This window comes from Nelumbo lutea, chromosome 4 (assembly GCF_056320005.1).
Source record: "Nelumbo lutea isolate HS-2025 chromosome 4, American lotus-T2T, whole genome shotgun sequence".
NCBI lineage: Eukaryota > Viridiplantae > Streptophyta > Magnoliopsida > Proteales > Nelumbonaceae > Nelumbo > Nelumbo lutea.
This window is the reverse complement of record NC_142687.1, coordinates 249,330-260,202: the sequence shown is the minus strand read 5'-3', so window position 1 is coordinate 260,202 and position 10,873 is coordinate 249,330. Positions and strand designations below refer to the sequence as shown.

The window sequence follows — 10,873 nt, the reverse complement described above, 5'->3', positions numbered from 1 at the left end:
CTGAAGTCCGGGCTGCTGCCGAGGTACACCCCGCTACCATCAAACCTCCCACTATTACATGGATGGTTCCCCGAACTGGCCTCTCTTCCGGAGGCTGCTTCTACAACAGTTCGGCAGGTCTGTTGCTAGGCTCGGGGGCATCTTTTCCGTGCTCCCCTTGCCAACCTGCCTTATTGTTATTATTGTTGTGCTGTACAAAGTTTCTCAAGTATCCGCGACGGATGAACCCCTCTATCTCGTCCCGGAGGTTATTACACTGTTCGGTGCTATGACCATGGTCTCTATGGAAAATACAATACAAATTCTTATTTCTCTCGTTCGGATTTCCCTTTAGGCGAGGTGGCCACTTAACGTACGAGCGTTTTTGATCGTCATCAAGATCTCCGTCCGCCTCGTGTTAAACAGCGTGTAGTCTGTCCGAACAGCTAGGGGTGCCCAGAACGACCAGTTCAGCTTCAGCTCCCGGGTCGGGTTTTTTATATTCACCAGGTTCAAGAGCTCGCCTTCTCTCTTTCTTTTCTCGTTCCCGCCCTCGGTTCGTTGATTGATTTCTTCCTCTGTCCTCATGAACTAATCTGCGAGTTTGAAGAATTCGACCACGGTTGCGGGCTGGTTGGCCACCATGTGCCATTTTAATTTTTTGTGCGTCACCCCTCTTTTGGACGCTGCGAGCTGCACTGCGGGGTCCAACCATGGTATCTGCAAGCATGCTTCGTTGAATCGCTTGATGTAGCCCCAAATAGATTCTCCTTCTCTTTGGACTACTCCGAAGATGCTTTCCTCCGTTCTGGGGCACCGTTGGTTGGTGACGAAGTGTGTGGTGAAGACTTGCACGAATTGGGCCCAACACTTTCTCGACCCGGGGGCCAGGTTCCTGTACCAAGTGCGGGCTACCCCCCTGAAGGTGGTGGTAAAGGCCATGCACATGCACGATTCGATGGCCGCGAGGTGCATTTGCGACTGAAAGGCGTCAACGTGGTCGTTGGGGTTGAAGGACCCGTCGTACTTGTCCAGAGGTGGGAGCTTGAAGTCTCTGGGTAAGGGGACCGCCAGGAGTTCCGATGCGAGGGGGGAAGGAACGGAGAGAGCCGGGGCAGCCCCTACCTCGTCCGAGCTCATGTCTTTGCCTCTGAATTCCGACAAGGCACGGGTGGTGGTTCGGCGACTTCGCCGGCGCCTTCGCCGTTGAGCGGGCCTTGTACTGGCGCTGCTGGCCTCCGTGTTGCCGAGCTCGATGGGCCCAGAATGCTGGTAGTCTGCCGCCAGGGCACTGAATCGGTTTTCGGTGAGCGAGAGCTCGGGCTCGGAGCATCGGGGTGCCGACCTTGCGGGCGAGGTTCCCGATCCGCCCGCGGGTTGCGAGGCGGGGATGACATTTTTCTCTCTTCGGCCTGGGAACGAAGCCTAACTGTTGGGGTGGTTCTGGGGCCAGGAGGCCTTCGCCTGGTAGGGGCGCCCATCCTGCCGGGAGGCCTTGACCGGCCTCAAAGCGGGATGGCGAGGCGGAAGTAGTGGTTGGTTCAGTTGCAGTTGGGGGAACTGCTGTTGATAGTGATACTGGGAGATGTTGTGCAACATTTGGTGCTGGTGTAGCTGGTGTTGCTGGAACTGTTGCATTTGGGCTTGCATTGCCCGCATGCACTACATCAAGTCCTCCAACCAGTTTTGGCTAGCTGCTATGGGGACGGCAGTTGGTTCAGTGAAGGTTGTCTCAATGGCGAGAGGAAAGGGGGTGCTTGTGGTAGGAGGGTTTACGGGTGCCACTGCTTGTGGCGCGTTCAAGCTGGGGATCCCATCCACCGAAAGGGGGATGGTGAACTGTCCAGCGGACACTACGGGGACTTGAAGTTGCTCCCCGGTGGCGTTTGTCTCCGTGCCACGTCCGGTGTTGCTAGAGGAGGCCATGAGTGTTGGGTTTTTTGAAGAAAAGGGGGTTATCGAAGTTTGGTGGGAGGCTTTTTGCAGCGTTTCCCACAGACGGCGCCAATTGATGGAGCGCGATCCGGCTGGTCTTAGCTGTCCGCTGCCTTGCTTCCGGACGGGGTAGCAGGGAACCTGAAACGAAGGAGATGGGGAAGCTCCGGGGGGAACCCGGTGTAGAGGCTCCGAAGCTCAAGTTAGAATCCTTCAAAAGCAAGGTAATACCAGATAGCGCAAAGTTTGCATACCTCCGTTGTCGGGGGGGCAAGGGGCTCTTATAGTCACTTCGTGCACTCGTCTCGGGGCCCTTGTCAGGTCAAGTATGATTACCCTTGTGCTTGTCAATTCGGCCATCATCCTTTCTGCAGAGACAGAACCGTCACTGCCTAACCGTCATCTAACCGGAGATGGCGGTGTCAGTGGCGGTGGCAAGTGGCCGTTTAGGGTGCTACCGCCAAACGTCAGATCCCAAGTCAGTCAGGCGCGGCGCCCTTGGGCACGAACTTAGTGTCAGGCGTGGTACGACTTGTTTGGTTTTAGTGCCAAGTGATGCGAAGTGCTGAGCGAGATGGTCTTAAGCTCGGAGGTATCTATAGGGCAGGTCAGTTCGGCGAAGTGTATCCCGAGCTATTACAAGGTGGGTCAGTTCGGCGAAGTGTATCCCGAGCTGTTACAAAGTGGGTCAGCTCGGCAAAAAATCAGTTCGCACAGACGGCACCAATTGATGGAGCGCGATCAGGTCGGTCTTAGCTGTCCGCTGCCTTGCTTCCGAACGAGGTAGCAGGGAACCTGAAACGGAGGAGATGGGGAAGCTCCAGGGGGAACCCGGTGTAGAGGCTCTGAAGCTCAAGTTAGAATCCTTCAAAAGCAAGGTAATACCAGATAGCGCAAAGTTTGCATACCTCCGTTGTCGGGGGGCAGGGGGCTCTTATAGTCACCGTGCACTCGTCCCGGGGCCCTTGTCAGGTCAAGTATGATTACCCTTGTGCTTGTCAATTCGGCCGTCGTCCTTTCTGTTGAGACAGAACCATCACTGCCTAACCGTCATCTAACCGGAGATGGCGGTGTCAGTGGCGGTGGCAGGTGGCCGTTTAGGGTGCTACCGCCAAACGTCAGATCCCAAGTCAGTCAGGCGCGGTGCCCTTGGGCACGAACTTAGTGTCAGGCGTGGTACGACTTGTTTGGTTTTAGTGCCAAGTGATGCGAAGTGCTGAGCGAGGCTGTCTTGAGCTCGGAGGTATCTATAGGGCAGGTCAGTTCGACGAAGTGTATCCCGAGCTGTTACAAGGTGGGTCAGTTCGGCGAAGTGTATCCCGAGCTGTTACAAGGTGGGTCAGTTCGGCGAAGTGTACCCCGAGCTGTTACAAGGTGGGTCAGTTCGGTGAAGTGTATCCCGAGCTGTTACAAGGTGGGTCAGTTCGGCGAAGTGTGTCCCGAGCTGTTACAAGGTGGATCAGTTCGCCGAAGTGTGTCCTGAGATGTTACAAGGTGGGTCAGTTCGGCGAAGTGTATCCCGAGGTGTTACAAGGTGGGTCAGTTCGGCGAAGTGTGTTCCGAGCTGTTACACGGTGGGTCAGTTCGGGCCCCCGGTAGGGAGCTCAGTCCGTTAGTGTCCCCTTGTTCCCGCCTAGGCTTGGCCCCTTCTGCCGAGCTGTTGTTTCTGCCACGTGTCACGTAATAGAGAAGTCGGGCCAAATCTTCCTTCATCAAATAGGATCATATCCAATTCAATTCAAGATCTGATTGTATTTGGTCAAATAAAAAAAAGTTGGATTGAACATGATATGAAGATGACTTACCCATAGAATTCAAACTTAGATCGAGGGCTATTAGGTCCAGTTGGATCTTTAGATCATATTGGATCTGCTATGAATAATATTGGATCAGATTTGAATATACCCTAATTCAAATTCGACTTGATCTCTTTGCATCCCTAGGGTGAGGGTTGATATTCATGAACTCAACTTTTATTTCGGGTCAGATTAGGATTGACCCTCAGGCAACCTGATCCAACCCAAACCTGACTTGTATAGTGCATATCATATATAATACATTGATTTATTTAGATGCACAATAGTTTTATGGGCCCCATCACATACTATCATGCCTTTTTTTAAATAATGACTTCACTTAATCCTAATTGAAAGTTTAAGACCTTAATAACATATTTTATATATTTTTTGAATATTTTATTATTATCTCATCTATTGCTTGTCACTCATAGCTTGATGTCCATAACAAATCTATTATAAGTCCTAACTCAATAAATTATAGTCATTTCAAACTTTTTTTTTTAATTTTATAATCAATAAATAAATATTAATAAAACAATTTCTACATGATTTTAAGGGTTAGGGGGAAGGTTGGATTGGGCCCTACCCAAGGTTAAAGGAATTTAGTTAGAATTAAGATTAGGGTTGGGTAGGTCGGATTGGGTTAGGATTGACCTCAACCCGACCTAACCTGGCCCAACGCAGCCCTACATCTTATTGTGTATTGGAAACAAAATGCTACACTCAGTGTGAGGAGCACTTTGTGAGGAGCAAATACGGATTATGTGTTCACAACATGGGCCAATTGGTTAAAAAAAAGTGATGATGAGTGATGAAGAGTAGGGGTGCAAGTCAGGTGGGTTGGGCCGGGTTTATGGTCAACCCGAGCTTGGCACTAAAACTTGGGCTTAATGCCTAAACCTGATCTTCCCAACCTGAGCCTGTCTCGCACTATAATTTGATGCACTTGAATTAGAGCTCGAGCTCATATTGCTCAATAAACCCACTCTAAAATTATACATTTTTGTGTATATATAGATATACATGTATACAAATGTTAATGTGTAGTTGGACTTAGGACTAGGCCTGGACCCGCCCCGAAACCATTAGGATATATTTGGTTTAAAGGAAAAAAGTAAAGAAACCTTTACAAACCCGGATATCCACAATACACTACAGCTATAGTGATGTGTGGGTAGCCGATATAGGAAAGGATCCTTTGGGTATGAGATCCGAAGTCCGAACACGTTAGTATTACACTATTACCCCGTAAATCCCTTAAATTCCAATCACATTTCAACACGTAAATGGTTGCTGTGGTGTATTAAATAGAAGACTAACCGTCGTGAGGAGAAGAAATATTGATCTCCCAAGTCCCAACCAACGGTTGACGCCAAGAAAGAACCCTTATTGGCTTATATAGCTTTCTATCCAAACGGCAACTGAGCGGTGCAAGGATTTTCGTTCTAGATTATTCATCTCTCTCTCTCTGTGCCGGCATCGGATGAAGCCGATGGGGCAGTCGGCCCAGATAGCCGTGGTTCCTCTTGGACACTTGATGGCATCTGATGTAATTGTTTTCGGCCACGTACTACTGTTTTGTGATGTAAAATTTTTTTGGCTAAGTACCTCGTCATTTGACCTGGTTGGTGGCGTGCCTTAGTGATGAGTTACTTGGTGGTGAACTGCTTACTGGCGAACTGCTTGGTGGAGAATTGCCTGGGGGCGAGCTACCTGGTGGCGAACTGCCCGGTGGCGAGCTACCTGGTGGCGAACTGCCTGGTGGCGAGCTGCCAGGAGGCGAACTGCCTTATGGCGAACTGCCTGGTGGTGAGCTGCTCAGTGGCGAACTGCCTGGTGGCAAACTGCCCGATGGTGAACTGCCCGGTGGCGAGCTGCTCGATGGCGAACTGCCTGGCGGAGAGCTACCTGGTGGCGAACTGCCTACTAGGCGGCCGGTGACTTAGAGAATGGTGGAGCTCCCTAGTGCGGTGCAATCCGACTGCCCTCAGCATGAGGTGGTCTTCTTTCCTTTGTAGGCAGTGGAAGCTGAGGGACCTGCGAGAACTCCATCATTTTCTCCTCTTTGTAGGCGACGGGAGCTGAGGGACCTGCGAGAAGTGAATCAAAGGTCTCAGGGGTATTTTCCTGGCGGGGGGGGCTCTCTGACGCTTAAGTTAGCACTCTTATTGTGGAGAGCTTTTAAGATAATATGAGAGAGGTAGAGAGTAGGGGTTACTTCCCTTTTTCCCTCTCCCCTCCCCTTTGGGGGGTGAGGTTTTTATATACCGGAGTCCTTGCGGGTTAGGTGGGTGAAAAGCCTCCAAATGGTAAGACTCGTCACATCCTGTCAGAACCGGGGTATGGTGGTGAACTCCTCGAGGTCGTCAGGCTGGCGCTTGTGTCAGGCGGCCAGGTCGGCGCCTGGGCCAGATTGTCAGGGGGCGCCTACGTCAGTCGACGGGTCGGTGTCTGGGCCAAGTCATCAGGTTGGCGCCTGTGTTAGTCGACGGGTCAATGTCTGGGCCAGGTTGTCAGGTTGGCGCCTTATGGGCGGCCTGGCCGGATCATGTGCTAGGCTGGTCCAAGTCGGCCAGGCTGCATGCAGTTCGCGCAAGCCGCACGCAGGTCACGCGTGCCGTGCATCAGGCCGCGTGTGGCGCACGTTAAGTCGCGCAGGCGCGCGTCAGGCTGCGCGCCGGCCAGACTAATGCTAGAATGGGTCACCAACTTCGTAAATTTATTGGCTAGGTGTTTACCTAATTATCATGAGATGCCACGTGTCACAAATCATATGTTCTTCAAAGGCACCCGGTGGGAGTTCAGTATGAATCCCGGTCACTTTAAGTCAAAGAGCACGTTCTTATCACCATATTTGCTAACACGGGAGCTGGGAATGCTTACGCCAATCATATCCTGATTCCTGAGAGTGCTGTTATTCTAATAACAACCTGTAAACCTAGGTAATCTCTCTCTTTCTCTCTGGCCAGCTACAATCACCCCACACCTCCATCTCTAAACACCCACCAACTATAACCAGTCCTGTCTACTCTGTCCCCATTAGAGTCACCCCACACCTTCGATTCCAGCGTTCCGGCCCAACCCAAACCAGAAAATTGTATGTATGCTGTTGGTGAGCAGTAGATCCATTCAAACGGTGAAAGGCTTGCAATTGAAACATTACTCTCTGCAACAGCAGCTCAGGTTTTCCGTTGATTTGCTGTCGTTAAGAGATGGAAGAGGGTGGTGAAAGGGTTTTGAAAAGGGTTATTTATTACAATCGTTGGCAAGCTTGTTCTAACTCGGCATCCGGTCAACATATGAATGGACTTGAAGAAAAAATCCCTTCGAATCCATCCAAAGGCACCGGATCCGGAGATGACGTGGCGTATCGTTACTGCCAGTGTCGTCAAGAAATATAAAGGGTGTAGTCGCTAAGGTCCCCGTCGTCTGTCCTCGATTTGATAGTTGATGCCTTGATGGAATAATAAATAATTATTTTTTGGTAATCGATGGAATAATAGATTATCCCGCTGCAATAAATAATTCAAACCTCCATGTGCTATTTCCGACCCTCTCTTCTCTCTTCTTGGTGCAACTACTCCCTCTCCACTTATAAATCCCAATTTTGATCTATATCTTAAAAAATGCCAGCTACCTTACTGGTAAGGTCTTCGAGTGTTTGTAGCGGATAATTGGGATAGAATCTCGCCTTCAAGGTCGGTGAACCCTTATGGGTAGGAGATCCGAACACCATTGGGTTGGGGCCTTGGGGTGTTGGGACTATGCCCGTTATGTTTGTTTATTTGATGAAATAAAAATTTCAATGCCTGTTAATATTTAAATAATTTAATTATATTCATCTATTTTGGTACCCTGCCCCCCCACCCCTAGGCCCTACTAACCTACAACTTAACAAACAATTCATTTCTCGCCCTGTCCACCATCGGTCAATCTCATATCCTTGTTCAGCTTCTCTCTGACTCTACGGCCGTGGATAGTATTACTACAGTAGCACAACAAAGTGCTTTGTTAGATTCCATCACCACCTACACCACAAGAGAGAGAGAGACCAAATGGACACTAGCAAGTATAGACCTGTGACTGTGAGCCTGTGATGGATCGAGCTTAGCTTTTAGATCCTAGAGAGAGAGGGAGGGGAGGTGGGATTAACATGATAGTGATGGACAAGGGGGGTGGTGGTGGAGGAGCAGTGGACGACATGGGAGAGGGGATGCAGTGCAGTGACCATCCTTACAGAAACAATCCAGGTGGCATCTGCGGCTTCTGCTTACAAGAGAAGCTGGGTAAGCTACTGTCCTCTTCCAACCCCTCCTTTCTTCCCGCTCTCCATACTTCCTCCTCCTCCTCTTCCTCTTTCAGGTCCTCCGAAGGTGGTGGTGGTGCCGTCCTTGGCCTCACTACCGCCGCCACCACCTCTACTTCCTCTGTCTCAGTCCGTCCTTCCTTATCTTCCAACAATACGCAATATCATCGGTACCACCACCACAATCGGATCCCCTTTCTCTTAGCCCAGAAGAAACACAAGAAGGCAGATTTGGCCCCTTGTGAATCCAATGTCGTTCTCAATAGATGCAAGTCTTCCACTGCACCCAATCGGCAGTTCTTAGACGCTGACGACTACAACCCATGCAAGAGAGGCTTCTGGTCCTTCCTTCACCTCTCCACCAAAAGGAGAAGCCACAGCGACAGAGATTCCAAGCCTTCCATCCACCCAGCCATCACCAGTCAAGCAGCAATAAAAGACAAGGCAGCAATGCCCTCATCGTCGAAGAAGGCCGACTACGGGGACGAGAATGAGAGTCCAAACAGTAGCCATGCCTTGTCATCCGGCCGCAAGGTTGCCAGATCCAGATCTGTTGGATGCGGCAGCAGGAGCTTCTCTGGGGACTTCCTTGAGAGGATATCTACTGGGTTCGGTGACTGCACGCTTCGCAGAGTGGAGTCGCATAGAGAGACCAAACCCAAGATCGTCATGCACGGTGATGTGGCAGCAGAGGAACACCAACGCATCAAAGAGAGGGTTAGGTGCGGTGGCATCTTCCGAGGTTTTAGCATGTCCTCGTCATACTCGTCGTCTTACTGGCTCCCAGAGGTGAATGGTAGGACCTCGGCTGCAGCAGCAGCAGAGGCAAGGGGGACACCGCATAGCCGGAGTAGAAGCTGGGGTTGGGCTTTTGCCAGTCCAATGAGAGCCTTAACGAGGCCTTCTAAGGAAGGCTGATAATAAGGTCATGGTGGTTAACGCTTCTAACATGAACACCAACGCCATTCGCCTTCCTCTGCCAAAAACAAGATCGCCCAACTTGGCTCATTGGCTGCCATTCCTTCGTTGTTGACGGTGCGTGGTTAAAAGCCTATACACACGTTACAGAATTGTTTTTTTCCTTTTTCATATTATTTTTTCGCTGTTTTGATCTCTTCTTTCATCAACAGGGTTGTATGGTTGGTGTTTTGTTTTCTTTTTCATATAATTTGTTAGCTGTTTGGATCTCTTCTTATGTGAACAGGGTTGGATTATTGGTACTCTCTTTATCTTCCGTTTTTTAACTCTAGGCCGTATAACTACTGTATCTACTGTTAGTGCTGCGTATATACCATGTCTAGCATGATGAAATCCGTTGCAACTCACTTCTTTCACAGTTTCATGTTTTCTTTCTCTTTTAGAAATGATAATTGAAAAAAAAAATAAGAAAACGAAAGAGAGGCAACGGGGCAAGCGAGTTCGAATCCTACGGTCCAGAATGAGAGGAATCAGAGGATTACTACTGATCTTGTTAAACTTTTGGATTTTTTCCTAAATAAATAAAATTATTAGGACAAGGACTATAATTCTATAAATTGAGACTGATGATAGGATAGGGTAGTATGTAGGTGAGAAAGGTTTCGATGTGATTTGCTCTCTTGGTTTTCTTGGGAATTGATGTAAGTTTTGAAAGGACGTGGGACTTGGTTTTGATGGCAGGCATCGTAAGTGTCGTGAAATCCAACAATTTACCTTACGCTTTTATGTTTTGTAAGGGAGAAAAATACTTGTATTAATACAAGTACGTAACAAGGATGTATGAGTAATCGCTTTATTCGTCGTTACGGCGCATTGGCAGTTCCCTCACTTTTTCGTGTGAGAGAGGGAAAGGGAAGATCGGATTTCGTGTTCACAAAAACGGTCCTCACGCCGTTCTTGAAACATTTGCAACCGTGCAAGTTGTTCTCAATGCATAGCTGTGAAGTGTTGTGAGAACATTTTTTGTGAGGACGAAATCCTGATTTAATAGGAGTACTGCAAGAATCAAGATGCTGATGGCAGGGAAGCCAGGGCAACTGCGCCGCTGCAGCTCTGCCATTGATGTCCATAGCCTGCAGTCTGTATCTGTCATGTTCTCCCATGTGCCGTTGTCCTTCTCTTACATGTAGGGCTGCAGATAGAAACGGTAACCCGCTATCCATTTCTCGATATTCGAATTCGGCCCGTTTATAATAACGCCGCAACGCCGTTATCTCTCGACGGGAAGGCACTAATATCTATATTCCCGTTTTTTTTCTTAGAATGACCGTTCAGCCCAGTAGTGTTAGCTTCGAATTGATGCTAATTCATCTCACAAATATTTTTTAGATTTTATTTTGGAATAATAGACTAATACATCCAAAAATTTGAATTTGAAATTGCAGCCCCTCCTATTCTAAAATTTGAATAATGGATTAGGAGGGGGTTGTAAATCAAAATTCTGAGGTAGAGTGCAGTGGGAAAAAATAAAGGTTATCAATCGAAGGGGAGCGGGGAATAAATAGAAAAATAATTTCTCAATTTTGAGGTGGTATGGATTATAAAAAAGTTGTTTGGGGGTAAATTTTTTAAACTACACCTAAGGTTTTGGAAAGTGTTTGATTATTGTGTGATACTATTCCTACTGTTTTTAGAAAATTATCATTGCCATTAAAATATTGACGAAAGATCTGAAATGTCCACTTTGCCCTTAAATCAAATTGGAAGCTTATGGTCTTTGCCACACAGGTCCAGTCTGGTCTTTCATCGATCGGTGATCTTCTTCACCCATCCCTTCCCCTCATCAGGATCATCTGCCATGCCATAAATCTCATTGTCAGACGTTCAGCCTGGAAGAGAAAATCTAGAAGAGTTGGCCGCCATGAATCTCACCGCC

The 10,873-nt window shown here is 48.6% G+C and overlaps 1 protein-coding gene across 1 annotated transcript; it reads left to right on the top strand.

Annotated features, from left to right (window-relative positions):
• Positions 1 to 7,298: 7,298 nt before the first annotated feature.
• On the top strand, positions 7,299 to 9,239 carry LOC148853274 (uncharacterized). Its single transcript, XM_088982511.1, has one exon. It carries the CDS (start codon positions 7,867 to 7,869, stop codon positions 8,935 to 8,937), a length of 1,071 nt encoding a protein of 356 aa, XP_088838637.1. The 5' UTR covers positions 7,299 to 7,866; the 3' UTR covers positions 8,938 to 9,239.
• Positions 9,240 to 10,873: the final 1,634 nt, after the last annotated feature.

Bases quoted from the DNA above. Each gene is read 5' to 3' on its own strand.
- LOC148853274 (XM_088982511.1), top strand. From the start codon at position 7,867: ATGATAGTGATGGACAAGGGGGGTGGTGGTGGAGGAGCAGTGGACGAC.